This window comes from Marmota monax, unplaced genomic scaffold, assembly GCF_021218885.2.
Source record: "Marmota monax isolate L192 unplaced genomic scaffold, Marmota_monax_Labrador192_F-V1.1 WCK01_AAM20220418_F8-fsc00083, whole genome shotgun sequence".
Lineage (NCBI taxonomy): Eukaryota > Metazoa > Chordata > Mammalia > Rodentia > Sciuridae > Marmota > Marmota monax.
In genome coordinates, this window is record NW_026692848.1 from 5,307,451 (window position 1) to 5,333,768 (window position 26,318).

General features: G+C 42.6%; 1 protein-coding gene across 1 annotated transcript in view; it reads right to left on the reverse strand.

Moving 5' to 3' along the window:
• Window positions 1-26,318, reverse strand: part of Pacrg (parkin coregulated) — a 487,764-nt gene that overhangs the window by 201,846 nt on the left and 259,600 nt on the right. The window contains exon 3 of the mRNA XM_046449435.2: window positions 787-958. Within this exon, the coding sequence (XP_046305391.1) occupies window positions 787-958 (172 nt within the window). The remainder of the gene's footprint in view (window positions 1-786; window positions 959-26,318) is intronic.

Below are 26,318 nucleotides of genomic sequence, written 5' to 3' on the forward strand. Positions count from 1 at the left end.
CTGGGGCATCTTGTGTGGTGGTGGCCCAACCAGAGGAGCTGGCCTGACCCCAGCAGCTGAGGACAGACCACCTTCTCTCTGAGCCTTCACAGGTGGGCACTGGGGGTGACCTATGGTGACCCTAATACCAGGGCATAGGTGAGAAGACCCAGGGAAGCTATCCAGGGATATGATCTCAGAAACACCCTTGAAGGGGCTGCAGAGGGTCAGAAGTCTCCAGGCAGAGTGGGTAGCCAGAGACAGATGAAGCCGGTGGGCTGTCCCTGGAGTCACTGTGGCAACCTGCCCAATTTTAAAATGTCACCTACTAAAACGTTGATCTTTTCTCATTCCAGACTTTTTTTCCTTAAAATTATAAATATTACTTACAAATCTACTACCTAAAAGGTACTCAGCCTGTATTGTTGCGGTATATAAATTAGGGACGCTATTTAAAAAGAACCTGGGTGTGCACTGCTGTGTACACATACAAAGACACCTCACCTCAGAGTGTACTTGTCAGTACCTGGGTAGGGTCAGTACTGTGTCATTACCATGAAACGTTCTTTTTAAAATTAGTGCAAACCTCCCATGATTTAGTTTGTTTATGTGTCTAAGCCATAGTGTAGCATTGATGATGGGATCTATTTTCAGAATTTTGGGTTTTCTAGCTTCATAAATCAGTTTATAAAAATCCTCACAAAAACCAGGGATCGCCTCTGTTTGCTGTGTTTTATTGCTTAATTAGCAAGTTGTCAAAAGCGGCACCATATAAACTGAGCGATGCTTTCTCACCTGTTCACTTACTTTTTATCGGAATAATGAGCTGTGGAATGACAGGTAGAATCTTGTTTCCCCCATGTTCCAGCATGTCATGGATTCCTTGCCGAGCAAAAAACTCATAGGGAAATGTCATTTCACAAAGCCCATCAAAAAACAGAGGCAGGTAATGATGGTAATCCAGCTTCTCAATTTCCACCTGGAAGTAGAGAAGAGAGGTGGTGTAAGAACAGCAGTGGACCGGCAAGCCCAGCTAGCCTCCAGGCTTGGTCCCCACCTGGGCAGGAACAGACGCTGCAGAGCTCTCGGAAGGGTGTGACTGGCCAGGGCACCCAGCCACCTGGAGCATGTCTCATGCCTTCTTTTGTTAGTAAGTGCAAACTTATTTGCTGATCTTGAAATCTTAGCAGTCAAATCTCTTACTGACATCGGGAGCATGTTAATTATTTGCTTCTTTTTAAAAATGATTCAAGAAGCCCATTGTATTGTGTTGAGAGATACATGTAGGAATAAAACAGAACAAGGACAGAAAACAATTGAAACAGATCAGCACCAGGAGCTGTAGCAGGGATAGCAGGGAAAGTGCGTTGCTGTACTCTTGTGACGTATGGTCAAAGTGAGGCATCTTTAGGACCTGGCCAGCGAGAGGGAATCAAATATCCACGGAGCCTGGATGACAAGTTAGTGGCGTCAACAAAAAAGGACAAGACAGAGTGTGCTGAACCTGAATGGACCCCTGACACCTCAGAATCAAAATGTCCCAGGTCTCCCCAAGCTGCTTCTTCTGGGAGCAGAGCTGTCTGTCTTTCCCCCTCCTCCAGCTGTCACCCCCACTGACACCTCTAAGACCTCCTGCCAGACCTTTGCGTCAGGGAATGGAACTAACCTCTGCAGCACTGCTCTTTACCATGTCTGGGTGAATCAAATGGCCTGTGGTTCCCGGGGCAGGGGCCCTGACTGCAGCCTGCTCATGAACTTCCCATTCACACTGCGCCTTGCCATAGTGGCTGGAGAGGAAGAGGGAGCCCAGCCAGCCAAGGCAGCAAACTTCAGATCCTCATTTGGATCAGTTGTTCTTTATATTCCTTGTGTACTTATAGTATTCATTTTATTCAGTAGAAGTTTGTGGGATATCTACTTAATATTTATCTTTTCAAGGTTTTTTTGCATATGAAAATATTTTAGCACATTATTTTGTACATTTTGAAAAACTTATTGCTGCATGATTCAGCTATTAGAGGTACACTGTTGTTTTGTATAATTTTATCTTGTAACCTGACTTCATGATAAGTGTCATCTGTACTATAATCTTGTGTTAAATTTTTAAAGTATGCTGCTGTTCTCTTTTGGCTCACTGTCACATTTTTACACGTTTCTCTTATAATTAGCAAATCATTAATATTTTTACTATAATCTGATCTAAGTCCCTATATTTTAATACAGTAATTTAGGTCATTTATATTTATATCTAGGCCTGGTTTAACTTGAGTCATCTTATTTTATGTGTCTGGTGGTTGTTTTCACTTACTGTTTCTTTTCTATTTTACAGCTTTGTTATATAGATTTTTCCTTATTTGCTTTAGTTTATTATTATTTTTGTGATGAATTTTTAAAGATAAGACAGCCTTCTTAGATATTTTATCACAGTTATAGCTTTCTCAAAGATTTTTAAACATATCAATCTTAATTAGATAGGTAAGTTAAAAGTCTCCTAATAAGACGGTTGACGTGCCAGTTCTTCCTTGGAATTCTATTTCTTTCTTCATTTGGTTTGAGGCAACTATACTACAACAAAAGCAACAAACAGTAATGCCAATATTCATGATTCCAGACACTGTATAAACACAGCACTAGTTTATTTAATCGACAATTTGAATTAGTATTGTTAGTATCCCAATTTGCGGCATGTGGAAACTGAGGCACAGAGCAGCTTAACAGCTTGCTCAAGTCTGCAGCTCATGAGTGTCGGCATGAGGACTCGAACCCCAACAGGCTGGCTCTTTGACAGGGCACCACTCCTCAGGCTTGTTGTTGGGCACATCAAGGACCGGCAGTATGGGAACCTCCTAGTGAATTGCTCCGTTTGTCCTTCTGTCCTCCTCATTGTCATCATGGACACAGCTTGTCTTCACCTGATGTCACTGTTGCCACAACAGGGTCACCTAGCACATGCTTATTTTCTACCCTTCAGCTTTCTGCTTTGCTCCGACATATTTGGAGAGTCTCCTCTGTAGCTTATAGCTGGATTTGCTTTGTTCCCTTCCATGTTACAATGTGCCTTTGAACATGAGCACCCATATGATTCACTTTCTAAGTCGTTTTGGGGGAAAAAAAACTAAGAATTTTTGAAGCAAGGAAGAGAAAAGAGAAAGAGAGGGTTATTGAAAGACAGAAACATTGAATGAAAGACTAAGTGAGCAAGAGACTGAGAAAGAAGAATCGCCCCTATGTCTTTAAATCCTTCTGGCTCTTGCACCTCAGCAACTCTTCCCTACAAAACCCCTCTCCTGTGTGTTCTTTCTCTGACCTCACCATTGGCCATTGGCATTTCTGCTGTCCTTGCAGATGTGTTGCCGAAGGAATGGAATAACAACTGGCCAGTGCAATCATAAACTTATTTAAGCACCATAGACACTGTTCAGCTTGCAATGGGGTGAATTTGTATCTAACTTTCTTCCTGCTTGCGAATCTTCTAGGGTCTCTTCTTATGATTATGATTCCGTTTTCAGCTGATGAAATTGGCTCGGCCCTGGGAAAGCCCTCTTGGGTTCCATTTACCACAGGAGTTGTGTATGTGTGCTAATAACATTTATTACTTTTCTCTGTAGTTTCCTTTCTTTCTTTTTTTGAAAATTTCCTTCTAGTTGTTGGTCTACTTTCACAGTAAAGTTTTTCAAGAGAATTCTCTAGAATCATTTCTATATCTCCTCACTCTCAGTCGCTCTTCCCACTTCTCCACCATCTCATTGAAGTTGCGTTATGGAGGTCACCAATGACCACCTCTCTGCCTCATGACCTTGTCCCTTTTCTGTCCTCATCAGCACAGCACAGCTGACGTCACCCCCAATGCCGGTGGCTGTCTTGATTCCCAGCAGCAGTCGGACTCCAGATAAATCCCTAAATCATCTGCTTGTGCACCACTTTGCTCAGTCCCCGCTTGGTCTGAGCCCACCTGCCTTACCTGGGTGGCTACTGCAGCCTCGTGGCTAGCCCTTGTTTATATTTCTGCCTCCTGTCTTGGGTCCTTGGCCTGCTGTTGCTCCTGACCAGAGCCCCACCAGGACCTCCCCGTCTGGGCTCTGGCTGTCTGCAGTCCACTGGATCCCCCTAAATGTGGTGCTCTAGAGACACAGGGGCCTCTCCCCCAGGCTGGCCTGTGCACCTGTCTTAGTCTGCTCAGGCAGCCGTCACAAAGCCCCGTAGGCTGAGTGGCTTCAACACAGACACTTATTCTCTCACAGTTCGGAGGCTGGAAGTTCAAAATCAGGTTGAGGCCTCTTTTCCTGGCTTGTGGAAGTCGCCTTGTACTGTCCTCACAGGGCTTTTCCTGTGTGTGCACACAGCCAGCTCTGGTGTCCCTCCACTTCTTACCAGGGCACAGTCCTTCTGAGTGCACTTAACCTGTGTGGCCTCCGCATGGCCGTATGTCCAAAGAGGTACACAGGGTGTGAGTGCTTCCCACTGTGAATTGTGTGTTGGGCAGGGGGCACAATGAGTCTCTTGCACACCATTCTCTCTCTGCCAGGCCTCTCTGTCACGGCCAGGTCCTGCCGTCTAGACCTCAGTTCTGCAAGGCCTTCCTACCAACACCTCTCGCCCTGCTTGATTTTCTTTTAGCCCTAATCACTTATTCATTCAGTTTCTTAAGTTCTGTGGTTCAGGGAGCTTGTCACCACCTAGAAGGGTGTTTGGCACGTGATAGGTGATGAATTTTAATTGTGGCCTTTTGAATCTGCCCTGTGTGTTGACCTCCTTGAGAGGCTTGCTCAGCTGAGGACTGCAGGCCAGGGGATGGAAGCCGGGTGGGCAGGCTGCTCAGGGGGCCTGGTGCTTCCCACTGACCCTGCAGCAGGAAGGGGAATGCAAGTGCCTCAATTTACATATTCAACAGCACTGTGTGTTCCTCACAGTGCTTTTTGTGATTATTCACATTTCAGGAGTTTTATGAGTACTTTAATAGGCACTCAGGATGGGGCCCTTGATGCTGGTATTTACCCTCATTTCACTGGAAATCATGTAGGGCTCAATGGGCTTTTCTGTTTACTTTTCAAATCATAGAAGAATAGTTTCTGTTTTTCATAGTGTCATCATGTGCAGGCATATTACAATATGTCCATATTGATCATAATTATAAGAGGACTTCATTTTAAAAATCTGGATGTTAAGAATGCTTTACGATTAAACCAAAACTTGAAGAAGAGATAAATGAGGGCGTCCCCTATTGACCTCTGTGTTTGTTGTGCCATGACTCCTGTCATTTAGAGTGCTTCTAACTGCTGGCCTCGGCTTCATTTAGATTTACAGAAAGCCATATTTAAGGTTTATTTAGAAGTAGACTTTTTTTCAGTTTCATAATCTTTTTGCTCTTAAGGTATAATATGCTTTATATTTACTAAATATTACCATGAAAGTAGTTTTCAAATTTGAGGACCTTCTTTAAAGTTTCCAGAACTAAATCCAGAACTAAAAGAAAACTCTCTGAAGTGGAGCACAGAACAGGTGCTGTTTTAGAGGTCATTAAAATTACATGGAGATACACTGATTAATGACTACTTTGATAGCAACTCCAGAAACATGGAATATTTTTATGCACAGAGTCTTTTTAAAATTGATGTTTTATAACTTTTTAAAGATCGCAGTACCTACAAGTGGATCTCTAAATCTTTCAGTGACCTTTGGTCAAAAGCAATAAAATTCTAACTTGACCTGGTGTGTCAAATATAGCATTTTATCCCCATAACAAATGTGAAAGGTAGTGGTGCTGCACTCAAAGGTCAGAAACACAATAAGGTTAATGACTTCCATTTACAAAATTCAAATCAGAGGCTTATTCTTACATCTTGCATATCCTGCATCAGTGAGCAAATGAAATATCACTGAAAATATCGACTGTTATGACTCTTATAACAATTCCTGAGGATCCTGTTTAGTATTACAAATTAATCTGGAAAAAGTATAATTAATATATTTTGGATTCATTTGGACTTAATGTTACATTTATAAATAGTTTAGAGCTTTACATTTCAACCCTTGAGGCGGCTACAAAGCCCTTACCAATGTAAAGTAGTAAGCAATGTTTGCAGATGGTATATAAAGCATTTTTCACACATTGGCGTATTACTATTTTTTAAAATATATGTGGATGCAGTTATGATGAATAATTGAAAATAATTAAGTCATTTTCTATTTTTTAATTGCACAACTATTTTATAACTAAAATCATGTAATAGTACATGAGATTTATAATGTGGAAAGTAAAACATTTGTGTGTGTGTGTGTGTGTGTGTTTGTGTGTATGTGGTGCTGGGAATTGAACCCAGGGCCTTGTGTATGAAATGCAAGCACTCCACCAACTGAGCTATATCCCCAGACCAAAACATTTTTAATATGAAAAATGCTCTTTAGTGTAGAAAAGAAGAAGACTTCAGTCAAGATAGTAGCCAAGACTGACATGGATCTATAAATTGCTACATAGTAAAAAAAAAAAAAAAAATCCCAAAGTGCTCAATGCAAAGTTTAGCTCAGAGATAGGGGTGAAATCCAGTCTCATAGGTGAGCGACTGGGGAAGTCAAGGTAATTCCAGGTGACCTCAGGGGCCATCAGACCCAGACTGGATCATGAGAGCAAGACTGAGTGAGTGACTCCAGAGTTCAGAATGAACCTTTGTTAAGAGAAGGGAATTAAACTAGGACTTCTGCATACAACCAGGGCATTTGAAGGGGTGTCTCATCTGTGAAGAAGGGAACAGAGAGTTACTAGTTTGTGAAACCATAAAGAAGGCTTACTGTTTGACAAAACTCCATGGGAAAAACCTCTTTTGAGAAACAGAAATCCAAAAAAAAAATCTAAAGCCAAGAAATTAAGTCTCAGATGATAGAAAAGAACATTCAGGTGTTCAAATAAAAGAAAATGCAAAAATGTGAACCCTTGCATAATCTGGGTACCTGAGACCACCACACAGAAAATGCAACCCCTTCTATAGACCAGCTCATAAGAACAAATTTACCATAAGGAAGTCTCAGTCCAATGAATGTGGGAAGGAGCTCTGGCCCTGAAAATATCAGCTGGAAATAATAGAATCAAATCTGCAAAGAAATTAAATGCCTAAAACAAAAACTACTTAAAAAATAAATCTTCCAAGAAAAATTATATTACCACTAACTTAAAAATTCAATAGCTAGTTTGAATATTAGATCGGCCAATTAGGCAACTGGGTCCCAATCTCAGGATAGCCCAATGATAGCAAAAGGAAGTAACTCAGTGGGAAAGATGGCAAAGTCCCACCAGAGGAGACACTGCCACAGGACCCAGAGTTCCAGAGAAGAGGGAAGAGAGTGGAGCAGGGCAGTGTCTGAAGAAATCATGGTTGATAATCATTCAAGACTGAAGAAAGACGTGAGTCTTCAGATTCGAAGATGTTTATCCAAATACTTTTCAGAAAAACTATAAAACTCCAAAGTCAAGGAAAAGATTTAAAAACAACTAGAAACAAAAGACTGATTACATATAAATGATCAAAATTAGAGCTATATTTCTCATGAATGTGAGAAATATAGAAATAGAGAACAAGAGACAGGGTCAATGTACTTTAACATGTTATAAGAACAAAAACTATTCATCTACTATGTAACTCAATGGTGACATCATTCAGAAATAAAGACAGATTAAATGTACTTCACCAACATGGAGGGATATTTTTCTAACCTATGGATCATCATCTGTCTTACAGGATAAAAATTATTAAAAAAAATTTAAGTTAAATACAGAAGAAAAAAGTAAAATGCAAGAGATAATACTAAACAAACTGTTGAGTGATTGATGAGAATAAATAAGCATTGACTATAAAGATAAAATAGAATCATTAATATGGTAGGTTGACGAAGTGGAGTCATGATACTAGAAAGGAACAGGAGCCAAGAAGAGAGGGAGAATGGATGAGGATAGAGTCTAGACAATTAAATAATCAAGCATATTAAAATATAAGGATAAGTGTTGAAAAGTACTTAACTTCCAACAGAATAGAGTAGAACACAGGGAATGAAAAAAAGATCTAGAAATCCAACAGAAGGCTGGTTAAGCCAGCCCTGACTACAGGAGAAAGTATGGAGGGAAGAAAATATATAGGATGAATCCAAATATATAAACAATCACAGTGAGTGGAGAGAATCAAACCTCTGTTGAAAGACAGAGCGTCAGAAGGGGGGAATACACTTCCGTCTTATTTGTCCATGAGGGACACACTCAACATGTAGTAACCAAGACAGGCTGAAAGAAAAGGTATGGTAAAAAGAAACAATAAATATGATGTAGAACGAGTTCCTGGAAGAGGAATTGCTTTATCAAAGGGGAGAAGGACTTGCAGTTTTGACAGATATTCCCAAGTGGTGCTTTGTAGAGAGGGTACCAAATTATTTTCCCCTCAACAACAAATGAGTCTTGTTTTCCTAATGTCTGTGCAGAGAGAGCATTTGCAGAGGGATTGAAGTGTGGCTACTGAAATATTACAGGTCACAGTGGCATTTCAGGGTTGTTTCAGCTGTGTTTGTCTTATTGTGAGAACAGCCACCTGTTGAACACCATTTGTACATCCTTTCCTGTGCATTATATTTTCGTATCCTTTGCTATTTCTCGACTGAGCATTGGCTTTTTTAAAAAAGAGACCTCCTATGTTAGTGAGCTTAATCTTTTTTGTTTAACATTTTTTTTGTTATGCAGATTTTTGTGCTCTTGCATATATTGATCATTTGTGGGTTCTGAAGTTTGAGTCATCATCAGAAAGTTTCTCCCCAATTTTGAGGCATAAAGAACAGAAACAATTAGAAAGAATCTTGCTAACTGAGGGTTCTACATTGGCGCCTCCCTCAAGTTTGTGGCTGTCCTGCTGTGCCTGCCATGAGGCAGGGTCTGAGCTGGTGCCCGGCTGTCCCAGGGCACTTGCTGAAAGGCCTAGTGACGAGGACTTGCCCTATCATAAAGCCTATTTCTCCACTTTCCCTCCTGCTCCATTCTCTCTTGGCCAAGAACCCACACTGTTTGAACTATCACAACATCTTAGCAGATTTTAACATCTGGTATTTTAGTCGCCTTCATATTACTTTTCAGATACTATTTATAACCATGCTTTCTTTACTTTTCCATATAATATTTACTCGTAAACCTTAGAAAAAGTCTACTTTGTGGTCCTACATAGAACCTTACATTTGAAAATTAGATGAAACACATTTTTTTGTAAGCATATGTGGGATATTTTAGAAAACAGAATACACATTGAGCCACAAAGTGAGTCTCAAGACATTTCAAAATATGTCATTACTATCACATTTGTTGAAGAAACTTAAATAACAACCCATGAAAGATAGCCAGACTTAACCCTCGTTATTTAGAAAGTTAGGAATACTTTTGAATTGCTCATAGATCAAAGAGAAAATCATTATAGAAATAATGACATATTAAGAATTGCTTTCCTATGCGTACATATGAATACACCACATTAAATCCCACCGTCATGTACATCCACAAGACTGGCGCCCTAATTAGACTAAGATATATTTCGTATGTATGATTTCATCAAAATGGACTCTATTGTCATGTGTAACTAAAAAGAACCAATAAAAAATAAAATAAAAAATAATAAAAACATATACAAAGAAAAACAAAACTAAGAATTGAGTCACAATGAAATTTTTAACCTTAGAAGAACAAACAAATTCCCACTTACACAGACACGTTTTAAGAATGGGACAGAAGGACAGCTGAGGGCCCACTGCATGAAGCCTCCAGGCAAGGAGAGAATACCTGTGAAGATGGACAGGGTGGACATAGGAAAGGGAGTGTGTCCACACAGCACACCCAGAGGCTCCAAGACGTGTCTGGTTAGGAAGAGTTCAGAAAAACTGCTGCACGGAGACAGAGCACTAAGAATAATTACATTCCAACGTATGATTAAAACATACTTAGAAAACGCTTGTTAAAAAGGTCACAATCCTGCGAATGAAACAACATCAGCACTTTCAGGCAATAGGAGCGACAATTGATATGCAAACTTTACAGAAGATTATCAATAAATATCAATGCAAAACAGGAAGAGTGTTCCAAGGCTTCACAGGTGTATTGACCAGGCTCCCAGAGGGAGGGAGGCTTATACAGAGGGCAGTTCTGCCACCGCTCTCACTGTCTGCATGGCCTGCTGCTGTACTACAAGTCCAGAAGTCTCTGTCTAGCAGGAAGATATTAATTACTGAGTCACAAATCTGGAATTGAAAATGGAGAATCAAATTATTTTGCGCAATAACCTTATTTTAAATTTCTGTCAAAAATCCTAACACGAGAGCTAAAGGTCAGTTGTAAGCAGATCTTGAATTTCTGCCACTTAACCTTTATTATCCAGGACCTGTATGCTCCTGACTGCGGCAGTCAGCAATGATACTTTCAATTTAATACATAAAAAAGAAACAATCCCATGTTCTACAGCTTTGAACAGTCCCACTCTCTTTCATTTGTCATAAAGGAATTTCTTAAAACTTTTAAAATGGCACTCATTTTAACCAGAGAGGGCTACAAAGGAGTAAAATATGTTTTAAAATATAACTTTAAAGCTTATCTTTCCCGTATCACGTTTCTGTATGATGTTAAAGGAGTATAATTTGGTCAGAGGTAGAGAATAATTATATTTGGGGACAAAAGTGTTCATAAAATGGAGAAGCAATGAGAGGCCCAAACGGCCTTGGCAGAGTGTTAGGAATCACAAACATCCATTTATCCATTTACCACTGGTGTTAGTAGCAAAACCTGGTGTTATTTTAGAAAAACTGTCCCTGAAGTAGGTATTGTCCTGTCAATTTTAATACACCCAACCAAATAAGGAGAATTAAAGAGGTTAGCAAAGGACTATTTCAGGTGAAGTTAGTGCCAATAACTGATTTTAAGAATGAATTACTATAATAGTAACAGTAGAAGCTGTCTTATACATCATCGGATAATTTTACATATCTATTGCAGAGATTGGTTTCAATTTACTAAACTTCTTTAAACTCAGGATTTCTTGTACAAATCAAATCTCATTTAGAAAATTAAAGCAAAAACAAAACATAAAACAAAAGAACTGAACAGCTGCAATAGTTATATGGCTGTGTTAAGGTGTTAGGGAGAGATGGAGACAGTCAGGGGGTAGGGTAGAAGAGGAACATGAGTTGTGCCCTTAGATCCATACTGTGGAGAGCAGCCTGTGTGTGGACTGGACAGACCTGGTTCAATCCCATCACCACAAGTGCACAGCCAGCTCCACCTTTTTAAATCTCCATGACAGGTGGAAACTTCCGGAGCCCCTCTGCAAGCGAGGTCAGCCTGTGCAATGAGAGTTGACTCCTGAGGGTTATTGTGGGGATGAAGTGAGACAGAATGTGTCAAATGGTGTTAATTCTCTCACTATTCTCTAAAGCAAAAATAATATAGTCACAGAAAATTAAGTAAAATGTCCAATGATCAAATGACCAAGAGGGGGTACACACCAGAACTGTCTAGGAAGAGGTTATGGTTGAGAGAAAACAGATGATTATGGGATGGAGTAAATAGGAAAAAGCATCACTGGGGCGGGGGACTTTGATAGACCCAGCAAGAGCAGCTAGGGTCAACATTCTATGCAAAGGACATGGGGGTGCATGGCCCCCATACTAGGGGACAATGACCAGTTTGGGCTAAGGCAACCTGAGTGGGGAGGAACTGGCAGGTGATGTTGCAGAGGTAGGAAGGGGCCCTCTGCGCCAGCCGGAGTCTGGACTGGACTCTTCAGACAACAGGGAAAACAGAGATGATTAAATAGCCACGAAAGCAAGGGGAGTCTGGCAGTAGAGTCCAGGGTGACCTGGGAGGTCAAAATGCAGGAGTGAATGTCTAAGAGAAGAGTCACCTATCCACGGGCCACAGGAGCAGTTTAAGAAGCCACAGGGGCTTGAATCATGGTGTTGACCTACAAAGCAGGGTGAGAGGTGACGGGAGAAGGCACTGAAGGGGAAGATGGAGGGATATTTTACAGGGTTGAATGATCAACTGGCACAGAGAGTAAAGGGCAGGCTGGGATACGTACCAGAGCTAGGTTTGCAACATTTGGGACACGTAAAACAACGTGGCATTTTCAGTATCAGAAAACGTGGGCAGGGATGGGTATTGCAGGCCGCATGTTCAGTTTGAGACAGACTGTGAGACCTTGGCCAGAGATGTTAAGAATCACATTTTGGGTTTTGGAAGAGACACAATTAGCGGAGCTGTCGGCAGTGCCGTTACACGCAGGTCACGGCGTCATGAGAGCACACACAGAGAGCTCCTGAGAGGAGCTCGAGGACCATCCTGGGCAGAATAGGAAAAGGTGGGAGACCCGACGATCGGGGAACTAAGAAAATCATGTAGGACAGCAGGGTGTTTGTGACCTTGTCATCAAGGGAAAATGTGTTGGATGCCCAGCTAACCCATCAGAGAGGAGATACGTGAAAGTTGCTGGAAATACGGAAACTTGACAGCCTATGCAACCAGGCACCTAAACTGAAACACATCACCCAAAACCTGCACCCACCTGTGCCCACCTCCTGGAGATGTGCCCAGCATCACGGTTACCTGGGTAAGCTTTTGTTTTATCCACAGGATAGAAATATTACAAAGGAACTTGAACCATCTCATGAGGAGAGACCACCATCAGCACTTCAAAGACCGGCTCCTCCCTCCTGAATCCCCCAGTCCTGAGAGGTCTGTGCATGGGTTGGAACCTTCCAGTGTGTGAACCCTGATTTTCCAGTTGGCCCAGGGGCATTCTGTGCTACGTAGGAGGGAGGGAGCTCCTGAGCAGGTGAGGATACCTGGGAAGACCCCATTGTTAAAAATACCTTCACACATTTATCAATTATCATTTGTTTCTTTCTTCTCCTTTTTTTTTTTTAAAAAAAGAAACCAAGTAACTTTTGGCATGCTTCAGATCACATGCTGTTTATATCTTCAGGTATAACTATAATTAGATAATCTAATTGTTCTTCTCCAAGTACTAAAAGAATTCGGCTGTCTAAAGTGGAAAGAAGAGACAGGTAACTGTGATGCAGGGCACATCTCCAGGAGGTGGGCACAGGTGGGTGCAGGTTTTGGGAGCCGTGCCAGCCAATTACAAGCAGCTCATCAATGAGCCCCACCAGGTTCTGGCACATGTGGGCCAGTTGCTGTTGTGTGCTCTGGACCAATGCCCAGGAAGAAGGGGGAGCATGGAGGGAGGAAAGGGCACTGGCTCCAGGGTCTCATCTCAGCTCCCAGCACAAGCAATAATCACTAGTAAGTTGCTCACTCTGTGTTTCGGTCTCCACCTGCAAAATAGGGCAGCGACAGTACTGCCTCATGGGGCTGTTGTGGGTCAGCGCGTATGATAGCTAAGAACAGTGCCTGGGCACTGGAAGGGTACCAGCAGATGCAAGCTCAGAAGCAGCTGCCAAGGAATTCTCTGTTGTCCTCATTATGTGCATAGCCTCTTTGTAACCTGCAGCCTGCAACCATTAGTCCAGTTCTATATATTTACTATATTCTTTACATTTTACTGTGAGCAGAAAAAACAATCCTCTTTTTTGGGCATGCAAACATTTTCTTAAACTGTTCTGGGTCTCCTGGCATTTTTTTTTACATTGACTGTAGAACAGAAGTCATTTGTGAAGGACACAGAACACGGAGCCCAGAGAGCTCACGAGCAAAGTGGGCACGCACGCACCCACATATGCCAATGATTCAGGGGACTTCAAAATAGGTCAGAATGTCTCCATAGGAAATGACACCATCCTTTTGGGTTGCACCTACCTAGGGGATAAGAACATGAAGTGCTGAAAATTTTATCTTTATCATAATAACATTGTACTCTTTACATGTATTTTGTTTGAGTACAGAGAAGTTTAAATTTATAAAATGACTACAGATACGAATATGATCTGATAAAATAATAGTACATAAAATTTATTGATATCACATTCATCAATTAAGGCATTTCCTAATTTCTTAATGAAAAAATGTCTGCCTAGTGGAACTCTGCTCTTAGAGCGTACCTTGGCCACACACCTAAGTGTGTTTCTCTGCTAGCAAGCACAGTATTTACAAGGTAGTTGACACTTGAGAATCTATAGCAATGACACACAGAAAAACAGACTCAGGACACCAAGTTGTAATTTTGGAAAGAGGCATCTTAAGTTGCAATCTCAAAGCACAGTTCTAAAATTGTTGTTGGATTTCTTTTTATTTTATTTTACTTTTTTGCTGAAGGAATGAGCTTCTTAGTGGGTAGTATATACAGAGAAAATTCAAACCCACACAAAATGAAGGGTCATTGCCCAGTTGTCATTATCCAACTGGAGGAGCCGGCGCCTCTCTGCCAGCATGCCTCGCCTCTCCCCATCAGTTAGAGACGACCCAGCATTACTGGGTAGAGTGCCTCTTGCTCTTCTGCTCGTTCTCCCTCTGACTTTCTGTGTCACTCTTTGCTCCTGGGTTCCTTAACCTCTATGCTCACTGCCTTTTATTTTAAAAATTAATTTCCCATGTTCCCTATGTAAATTCAACTGTGTCATCAAGTTCCATTACACAGGATATGCTTACGTGCATATCTTGTGCAAGGACAAGGGCAGTGTCCAGTGCACCTGTGGCACCTGAAATCACCCTCCTCCTATGAGTCTTTTTTGTTTATTTATTTATTTTATTGGTGCATTATAATTAGCACAATAGAGGGACGCTTTAGTCTTAATTGATTATTCAATCTGAGGTTGGGAGTAAAGTAAGTAACATTGCAAAGTTTAAGGCTGCTGAATGCCAACTGCACAGCAAGCATAACTAAGATCCTTCCACACAAACCCACAAAACATTTCACCTATATTAAGAACTTATAGTATAATAGGCACCTGAAATCACAATTTTATGACTTCCAAACTCAATGCCATCCAACCCTGTTTCAAGAGTTTCCAGTTCTCAGGACGTCCCTCTGCATCACTCAGCCTCCCAAGCTCCTCTGCAGAGAGTAAAGACTACGTGGCACCAGTGCACTTTGCAGACCCTCTGCTGGGGCATTTATTGTATGGATTTGTTATATTCTGTCACCCTCACTAAATTGTGAGGCACAGCATACCCATTTTTTCAATCCGTAATATCACATGGGAACTCGTGGACAGAAGGCACTTTGCAGTTGTGAATGACTTATCAGGGAGCAGGTTCTCAAGGACCTCAGCAGCAGCCCCTCTCCTCTTTGCCCTTCTCTGGGCAGCCAGAACCTCCCTTGTAAAACATACTCTGTGAATGTTATGCTGCAGCAAAGTACCATCCGTCCACTATGTGCAGCTTGGGTCCTAAACCCTTGACCTTGGCCGATAGGTTCTCCAGCACTTGCCTTCAGGTCCCTTTACAACTTCATATTCTGACATCTGCTCTCACACCCTAAGTTCCAGTTATACCAAGTATCTCCTTTTTGGTGGAATACATCCTGTATCCTGGGTGCCTGCAGTGTTTACTCAGTTTTCCTATTTTGACGTTTTTCTTTTTATTCCTTTTGAAATCTTATGAATGCTGCATCCTTTCCATACAATAGTAGTGAAGGGTGTGGATTTTGGACCCTCAGTTCAAATCCTTCACCTTTCTCTGCTGCAAATAAGTTCCATGATCTAGGGAAGTCATGTCAGGCTCCTGATTAAAATGGGATGCTAACGGCCTATACTTCAACCATCGTGGTAAATAACACAATCAGTTAATTCATGCAAACTATCTAGCATACTGGTACATGTTAATCATTATTATTGCCACTTTACTATAATAGCATTAGACCCCTTATATTATAATTACATGGGTAATTGTTAACTGTGTACCCAAATATTTACCTATTTGGTATTATGAATTAAGTCTCTCATTGTCTTTCAATTGGAGTGTGGAAGAGGCACAAGCGTCTCCTAGGTAGGAAGGGTTGCATACGCAGAAGAGAGAGTGTGTGAAGAAAAGTGCAGGCCCAGGTCCTCCAGCCTGGATGGTAGCTGTGCATGTGTGCACACATGTGGGTGCACATGGGTGTGCTGCCAACAACTGGAGGAAACTGAGTAAAATCCCGGGGCATGTGAGTATGTTGGCAGAGGGCAGCAATTAGCTGTTGTACTTTGTTTCTCAGGGCACGGCCAAGGAAGTTGTGAGTCCCAGCAGAGGCTAGAGGTGACTGCTCAAGTCTGGGACAGAAAGGTACACAGCTGAGTCTGAAGCACCGACAAGAGCTGGCTTTGCCACTCAGCCAGCAGCTGAGCTTCAGAAACGGCCATCAAGCATCACTAATGCTAAGGCATAGACCCAGGACCAGCTCCAACCATGGCAACTCAACAGTAGCTTTGAAGATGGAGGCCCATACTCAAGGCCCAGGTAGAAGACCTGTAAGCTCAGCTGGAAGCCTGAAGCAGAGAGAACGGAGCTCAGCATAGTGGTTCTGCAGGAGGCCAGCTAAGCTTCTGCTGCACCCAGGATATGCCGATGGCAAGGAGAGAAGGAAATAAGGCAGGTGCAGTGAGGGCCAAGAGACAGAATAGGCTCCAAATGCTTCTTTCCCCTGTCCACCTCCTGGACATCATGAGTGTAAAGGGACTCTCCCGAGCAGCAAGAGAGCAGTCATGGACAATAAAAAGTTATGCCATTTTGCAATATGAGGTGTTCATTCCCATCAACACTGGGTGCCCCTCTCTCTCTCTCTCTCTCTCTCTCTCTCACACACACACACACACACACATACACACACACACATTTACAATTCACCTCTCTTACTAGATCTGTCTCCCAAGGTTTCTGATTTATATTTGACTCAGAATTTAACATGGAGCAGGGTTTGTCATATAGACCTGGATGGAGGGATGAAAAATGAGTAAATGAATAAATCTGCTCTCTAGTTAATTTACTCCACCCTCTCTAGAGTAAATATCTTCTATTTCACCGTGTTTTTCTGGAAATTTCTGCAAAATCTCCCAAGGGCATGTTGGTTTCAGACTTACTGGATTTAGTCATCTGGGATAAGGAGTCATTTTGTGTGACTTTAAATCCTTCATTTCAATCTCCTTTTGATTCACAAGTGAGAACCAAAATCCCATTTAGGGTAAAGTGGCCGGCCCCGAGGCACAAAGTGTTTGACTTGGCCACTCATCAGTCCTAACTTATTTAGGCTCATTGTTCTTCTGTCAACTGAAAGGGGCTTCTGATTTCATTGAGTTTCCTACACTTTAGGTTCAGATCATGAGGTCTATCAGATCCTGCTTCTTTTCCGGGGTTCTTTGTTACGACCCGTCATATACAGCCTAGTGGTTCCCCAAGAGCCACTGTGGTTAGATTCAGAGCAGTTTATGGGTCACACTACAACTCTTTTTAAAGCCCTGGAATGAAGGAAACAAGAATGCCAAGAAAATCCCTCTTGCTAGTCCAGATAGTTTTCACATAGAGAGACAACGTGGGGGGAAGACTGAGTAACTAAGTGTGGGTGCCGTGGGTGGCCACTCCTCAGTCTTGCTACGTGCTCTTAGCATTAGCTACTGATTGTAGTAGTTCCACTCAGCGAATCTGAGCTGCCTGGTTTAGCAGACTAAAATATCAACCATGCCATCACATGATATCCCAGATTATTAAAATGAGGCTCATCAGTGGCCCTAGAAACCCGACTCCTGGGAAGGGTGCTGGGGACCTGGAACAGCTGGCTGTGGGGGAGGGCAGCTCTGATCAGGAGGTTTGCTCTTCGTGGTGTAAATGCCAAACTACCAATTTGAAATCTCTGGGGAGAGATGCATAGAATCAGCTTCCAGAAGCTGTAAGGAGCTCCATGTCACGACTTAGTGTATCTCAAGAGAATCTTGGTTATTTCTCTATATCCAGAGAAATGTATTTTGCGCACACACAAAAACAAGTTTAGGTATCTCTAAATATCATAGAACCTGCCTGGCCAGACTAACCCACAGGCGCTCATGCCATCCTCTGACTGCCCAAGTCTCTACAGTAGAGGGTGTAGTTTCATGTGACAGTGACACATACCTGCTACTGGTTGGCTTTACATGGGAACCAGGGTTTATCTTCCTGGCTCTCAGTGAAGTAAAAACAGCTGAATGCAGACAGAAACTTGAACATACAAACCAAAAATGAATAAAACGCTTGACTTACAAGTTATTAAAGCTAATTTTCCTCCCAGTTGTATAAAACTTTTGGAATCGTTCATTTACACGATTCTCTTTTCCATTTGCCTTTTCTTGTCCACAATTCTATCCTTTTGTCCCTCATTTGCTGCTGGAAGTTCTGAGTGCCCACTCCATTGTATCAGGCTTGTTTGGCAGCGAGAATCTAGAGTCCAAGTTAGAAGAGCCTGTGGTCGGTGGTTGTTGGCTGAGTGGCTCATCAGTACTCTCCAGGGTCGGGCTGTTCCAGCTTTCCCCTCTGCCATCCAGAGAGGGTTGGCTGGCTCCCCTCCTAATCACAAAATGACCAAAACTCCAAGCATTTCAACTAGACAGGACAACATCAGAAGACAGAAAAAATGGCAAATTTCTCCTTTTTCTCTTCTTAAGAGGTTAGGAAACCTTCTCAGACATAACCCCTCTCCTTTTCACCCCTAGAACTGAGTCAAAAATTCCTTCCTACTCAATGCAATCCAAATCACTCGCAATCCAAATCTATTCACTCCACCTGCCTTCCACTAGCTTTATCTTCTGGGGATAAGGAGTAAGTAGCTGGTTGGTGAGGCACGAAAAGTGTCTTCTAGGGACAGTTCACCTAGAGAAATTGGAAAGACAGTCATAAATAGACCATGATGTAATCTGAGAAGCAGGCTTGGCAACAGCTGGTGTGTTGGTCTCCTACAATTCTGTGACAACTTACCACAAACTCGGTGGGCTAAAACAGCCCAAATTCTTTATCTTATAATTCTGAAAGTCTGAACTGAATCACGCAGGCTAACATGAGGCCTTCAGGGCTTCTGGCCGCGGGACCCTGCCTTTCTCAGCATCCAGAGGCTGCCTGCGTTTCTTGGCCATCTCAGAGCACAGCACTCATCCTTCGCCTCCTTGGTCATAAGTCCTCTCTCTCTGACTCTGACCTTGCCTCCCTTCCTAAGGATGAGCCATTGTGCCCAGCCCACTGGCTGATCCAGGATGATCTCTCTCCATCTTAATTGTATCTTCCAAGTACCTTTGATGCGAGAAATAACATATTCCCAGAGTTTGGAGACTGGGTGCAGACCTCTTCGGGGCTATTATTCTATCCACCACAGTAGGGAATCGTAAAATGACACTCTTAATAAATGTACAAGAAAAATGATATATTACCTCAAAAGGAAGACTTGAAACTGGAGAGACTGAATGAGGCACTCCATCACGCATGTGCACACACACACACACACACAAAATGAGATCACTGAGATTACATACATATGGCCCTGATAAAGATTTATAGTTTCCTACAAATATCTTTATATTATGAAGTCATTTTTGATAATTTATGTATGAAAAAGTGTTTTATCAATTAATTAAATTTAAATGTTGTTTGTAGAGAGCCAATTTTACCTATCGACAGAGCAGAAGCAGTGGTAGACTCAGAGGTGCTGCGGCAGACCCTCAGGGACACCGACCTCCCTCCCCCAAGGCTGCATACTCTTCAGGTGTTAGAACTCGAACTTTCTACTCTACCCATTGACAGAGATGCAAAATGATCAAAACCCAAATTTAAAAAGCGTCAGTTACGATATAGAATGTCAACATGATGCTGTTAAATATGCTGTTTTTAAGCTAAAAAGAAAAGAAAAGAAAACCCTTCAAAAACAGAAATAACAAAACAGGACAGACCCAGGAGCCTCCCTCCCCTTAGCTGGGCACCTCAGGCTTAGAGGCGTGTGATAAAGATAGGTAGAAGCCAGGCGGAAGGCCCTGGCCCTAATCACCATTTGGAGAGAGCTGTCCATCAATCACAAGTGTGGTTATCATATTTGCAAGAAGGAGAACGAGGCTGTGCTTATTCTGCATGTGTGAAGGAGCTGCACCCCACTGGGCCCCATTAGGATTCCCTCTTTCTCCACATTTTGCTTTATCATCTCCTTCAGCCTTGAAAGCCAAGAAGGATTCTCCGTGGCAGATACCTCTGCAATATTCTCTGCAGAACCTGACACAGTACCTTTAGGGGAACCCTAGGCAGGGTCCTCTCTAATCGTGGGTTGGCCATGAAGGGGAGAATAGAGACTGACATTCCCAAACACCCTATCAGGAAGTCTTCTATTCATTTGAGGCCAAAATACACACATTAACAATCACCTTGAAAATGCTCCCACAGCGTAGACAAAGGGACATTACAATGTATTCTAGAAGTTCAGCTGAAATTTGGAAACAGTGATTTTAAGAGAGAAATGTTTCCAGGTTTTAGCCAATACTTTTCAATTTACTTGCATCATTACATGTAGCACAATTTCCTGTGTGATGAATGTGGCATTGTACAGAAATTAGACCTGCTCAGGATTAAAAGCTGAAAAAAAATAAAAATAAACAAGAGCAGACAGGTGAACCTCAGATAAACGCAGATGCCTTCAAGAAGAGTTTGTTGGAAAAAAAAATAGACACAACCAGAGCCACACTTGATTTACCATCCAGATAAAAAATAAACCCCTTATCCTTCCATTATGTGCATTTCCATTTAAGTCCACTGCAGCTGCTCAGAAGATGCAGGCACCTTCCCGACATACCATGGGGCTTGTTGCAGTGGATTCATATGCAAAATCCATACATCGTCCATATTTCGTGAACAAGGGCCTGTCTACCCCAGGCCTCCAGTATGAGTACAATCCCAACAGTCCACCAGAAGTAGCTTTTGGACCCTCCTAAGTCTGCTGTGACATCTCCTCTGTACCCAGGCCTTCTGTGTCTGGGCACATGTCTCTTCCCTGAGGTTTCTGTCTATACCAAACTTTATTTAATCAATTAACAAATATTTCCTGATTGTTCGCATGGGCCATAAAGTAAGTGCTGTTGGTATGAGCTGGGCATAATACCCCCCAAGGAACTGACAGTCAAATAGAGAACCCAAACTAATCAATAGGTTCTTGCAGGAGAGGGGACTCTGCTGGGGATCCATAGGAGGTGACCCAAGGGGACCTCTTGTTGGCAACATGCCATTAGGCCACTACACAGTTGTGACAGTGGGGTCTCATGCATTTTGAATATTTTTTCTTGTATTTCTTTTCAAAATTAGTACTCATGTGGCTATTCTGTATTTTATTGCTTTTTGTTATGATAAATGTTAGTAGTCATTTTACAAAGTTGTTCTATTACTAATTAGAAAGTACTTTTTAATAATTATAAAATACACATACATTCAACAGTAATAATTAACCTGCATCAGAATAATTTTGGGAAAGTGTACTATTCGATGACATCTGTGATTAGAAAAACAAACTCTATTAACTGTGAGAACAGATGAGCACGGTAGCTTAAGTTGTAATTAACTACACTTTAATTTTCGTGTGAAATACACAGGCAGGGAGATTCACTTGACTTTCTGAATTGAAAGACATCGACTAGCTGCATACATTTAATTTTTCCTCTCTGGCTTTGGCTTTCTGAATTCTCACACGAGGCTTTCAATGAAAAAAAAAACTTGTATTTTTCCCCCTCATCAATCAATTTCCCCCCCCACTATGAACTACACTGGACATCCATCTGTGTTTGCAAGTGGATGCTAGTTCTGACCTTGGGCCCCTCTGCAGGGTGGCGGGCTCCTCTCCACGCCACCTTGGGCCCTCTTTCAGGATGGTACAGGAGCCTCAGCACTGTCAGGACCTCTCTTCCAAAAGTGAAGGTTCAATCCTGAAACGCAGAAGGAAAACAATCCCTAACTCTGCTGGTGCTGAATTTGCCCGGCGACTCTTCCTGCATTGCACAGGTATTTTGACGGAAGCATCAAGACCTGCCTGAGAAAAGGAGAGCTGCTGGGACAGCCAGAAACACAGGTGAACTTTTTCATTCACTTGAAGGTAGGATCCAGACACAGTGCCATTCTTCAGTAAGTAAAGTAAGAACTGAAAAACAAACAAAACAGAAATAACAGGACAGGTAGCCCTTTAGGAAGGCGACACAGAAGTCACTCCCTCCACACCCGATGGGCTGAAAGTCTTAAAGAAAGAGAGGTGGGAATCGCCAAGGCCCCCTGAGGGTCAATTTATTTTAAGTAAATTGCAACCCAAGACAAAGCCAAGGAAATTTCATTATTCCCCAACCTCTGCCTTGCCTTGCGGGTTTTAAAATGTTGAATACTGTGAGGCAAATGGCAAATATTCCCCAGCAGCGTAGGTTCAGTGCCACCGTTAATTCCATTACGTGTGATAATGGGGGAGCCACTGAAGCAGGTAATTAGAATTGGCATGCCGCCTACTTGGTTGGGCTCCGTGGTTCCTGGGACTCTGGCATGGGTGAGAGGTGGCTCCCAGCAGACTCCAGGCCGCCATCACCACAGCCAGGAGGCCTGGCCACCTGCTGCTGGGCCAGACCCTTGACCCTGGCCTCAAGGGCCCTGCTTTCACCTCAGCCAGGCTCCCAAAACCATCGCCACTAAGACAGCTCTACAGGGAGACACTGAACAAACAGGAGGCAGGAGCACTCCAGCCGCTCAGTGCACCTTCTCCTCCTGTGCCAAGTCCCCGCTGTAGAACTGAACACTGCCTTTATCTCTTCAGAACCCATGAGAGTGCATCGTGAATATACAAATTCAAAGTAGAGTGCATATTATCCACATACACTAGCTGCTCAGGAGACATTTGTTGTATGTTGAATTGGTGGGTGTGTCACCCTGCCCTTCAAACAGTTTGAATCCATTTTCCTTTCTGTGGCCAGGGACAGGTTAAGTTATGTGACTAGGTCAAGTTTGAATGCATCTAAAAGGCACCAGTGTGTATTGAGCACAGCCTCTGCAGACACTCAGTAGATGGTTGCATATAATAGTCTAAAAAGTAAGAATTCTTGAAAGAAGAACTCAGACATATTGGGCTATTAAAATGGATTCTGCAGCATAATGTATGGTGAATTTATAAAACGTAAATCAAATTTTGGAATGTTGCGAGAGTGGTATTTCGCTCAGTATGATGGAGGCAGACTCCTGGAGGAAGCAACTCTGCCCCCTGCAGAGGAGGGCCGGAGCCCAAGGCAGGAGTGTTAGTGGGCGCTGCCTGCAGTCTCTTGGAGCTTCGAATTTATCCAGAAGGAAATGAAAAGCTGTTAATTGATGGATTAATAAATTGAACCTATGTTTCAAGAATGAAAAATTAGACTGTGGCATGAACTATAGACTGGGGAGAGACAAACCTGGAACTCAAGAAAAATATCTACTGCTAAGGGATGCTGAATTAGAAATGTGGCCTGGCCTCTTAGGAAACACTGAGGCGGGAAGGTGCTGTCATACTGGGGAGAAATGTAGGAAATAGGAATTAAAGGTTGGAATAAAGGATTCCGAAGAGGGGATTGAAGAAGTGTTGGTAGCCAAGGAGAACTACGGGTTTCTATCTTGGGGACCATGAGCATGGTGCTGTCAATCGGCTCCCAGGTGGGGGGCAGCTGTGAAGTGACAGGACTGCAGGGCCATGGTGTGCACCGGGGACCTGCTGAGCTGTGCAGATATGTGGACACGTGAGCCTGGAACAGAAAGAAGATGGGCTAGAGTGACAGGTTGCCAGGAGAGCGCTTGCTATGACAAAGAGGCCAGGAATGTCCCTGTGCCTACCCATAAAGAGGTAGAGGGAAGCATCCTTAGAAGACTGAGGAAGGAGCAGGCCTGAAGCCGTCAGGCAGGTGTAGGCAGGAGGGTGCTGGAGCTGTGGTGACAGCAACAGGGATTCGGAGGCGACATTGAGAGTTAATTGTAGACATTTTGTTGATTGATGATGGCAGTGCTGTTAGAGGTCCTGGGCAATAACGAGCAGGCCATGGCTCTTCTTTCCAAATGTGACATTTGTAGAACAGTTGAAATACTAAGCTTGGGCTGCAAAATATCATTGGTAAGCAATGAACCTTTCAGAGTGAAACACATTGAAAGGAGAGAAGAAAAAAAGATCGCCCGGGTGATTTGTTATTCTTCAGTAAATAAAAGTGAAAACGTGACAAACTTAAAAAAGAGGAAGAAGGACTGTGGTGCAGAGGCAGGCTCACCCCGGCGGTGCGGGGGCGGGGGGGTGCACAGCCACCACTGGTTGGGGTTCTTTCAATTGATTTGCAACCAAAAGAACTTGAAATAAAGCCCGAGAAAGTCATTAGCCCCTTAAACTCACACAGGAGTCGGGTTAGACGGGGATGTTAAGTTTTATGTACTCTCATTGTTTTTATGAAGGGGCAAAAACAGAGCAAAAGAGTTCAAGAGCAACTCTGTTTGTTTTTAATAATAGGTTCACAACTCCACATGTCAGAGGATTTCTCCTCCCCCCCGTAAGTGACAAGGTGACCGATATGTTCACATAAGAAATGCTCTCACATTCATAAACAAGTTGAGCTAATTATCAAAACTGTTTTAATTAAATTTTGTAACAGCTGGCCTGTTCCTGGCAGCCGGCCTTCAGATCACACATTCCCTGAACTGGCGGAGCCTGGAAGCAATGCGTTTTCTCCACCTTGTTGCCCTGACAGTTTAAGGGAAGGGCGGTGTGTCTGACTAACTCTGTCCCATAATTAGGATTCCCTAAAGATTCCTGGTCTTTCCAAGACACAGACACCTCGCCAAACACACCTAACCTAGCTGTGGTCTGGTCTTGGCTTCAGTTGAGGAGGCTGAGGCTTCATTTACCTTGGAAAAATTAAGATTTGCTCTTTCTTAGCTGCTGCTTTCAGCAGGGGTGTCCGTGTTCATAGGCAGAGGAGGGAGAGCTAAGGAAGCAGGGCAGGAGCATAGCTTTTTCACCTCTCCCAATCTGCTCATAAAAACAGAAGATTAAGCAAGCAGGCTAGCAAATCTGAAACCTATACACAAAAACTACAACAAAATGGTGTGTAAGGCCTGTGGTCCCCAACGTCCCCATGGATGGGGCCAACCGCCGGCCACTAACCACAGAGTGGAAGCAGCAACTGTGCAGAGGAAGCAGGGAAAAGCAGTGGCCACTGATCTGAGGATAAGAATGTCCCCAGCAGAGTGGACAGCAGAGTGGGTGCTTCGTGGAGCTAGAAGCGCTTGTGCACACTCAGTTCCTGGGGGAAGAGGGTTCTGAGATACCGTCTCAAAGGACCTTGAACTTCTCTACTGGGGAAGAGTCCGTGGGGCAGAATGCAGACTGAAAGGGGCAGCGCCAGGACAAAAGAGGAAAGGCGAGAGAATTCTGGCCAGCTGGAGAGAGGGAAGCTGGGGAGGCAGAGCAGAAGAATACCAGGTCTTTTTTTAGAGGCAATAGAAGAGGAGGCTCTAGAGGTTTGAGGCTCAAACAGCCAGCTTGACCAAAGCCTGCCTTCCAGAAGCTTAGGGCAACAGAAAAGGGTTGTGGCTAAACCCTTACAACCAGGAAAGGACAGCAGGCCTGAACAGAAGGAACTGTACTCAGACGTTTCCAAACAGTCTGAAGCCAGATGTACCTGATAAAAGACATTGGAAAATAAATCTACCAGAATTAGAAAAATTTTAAAAAAATGAAGAGATAGAATCTACAAAAGAACTTATAATAAAATAAAATTAAGAAATGCAGTCTAAATTGGAAGGAACACAAGAAAGAAAAACTAAAGCAGATAATAGTTTATAAGAGAAATAGAAGATGAGTAGGAGAAATTTTTAAATATAAAAATTTAACAACCTTAAAAAGGATTTTAGAGAAAGTGACAGATGAAGATGGGCAAAAACAGACTTAACATACATAAATTCCCAAAGGTTAACACAACAGACACTAAAAAAAAATTCAAGAAAACATTCCTAAAAAAAAACAAGACTCAATACTACATGTCAATAGGACTGTATTCCTGATAATTTTAATCCTAAAAAAAAAAATACCAGGCTATATTTTAGTAAAGTTACTGGATCTTTGCTAAAAAATAAAAGTAAAATATGGGTAAAATTACCCATTCATTTATAAAAGTTGTCACCAAACATTTTGTCAATAATACTTGCTATGAAGAAATGGAATAACTCTAGAGGGAAAATGTGAGCCAAATATTTTATATCCAGCCATAATAACTCTCCAATATAAAGTCTCAAAGGGTTATGGAACAATTTAACAACTCAGAGAACATGGACCACGTAAACACATCCCAAGGACTCTACTAGAAAAGGAGGCGCAAACAACTCAATCTCTGGAGATTTGCTGCCATGAGGATTCGTGAAAACTTTAGGTATAACTCAG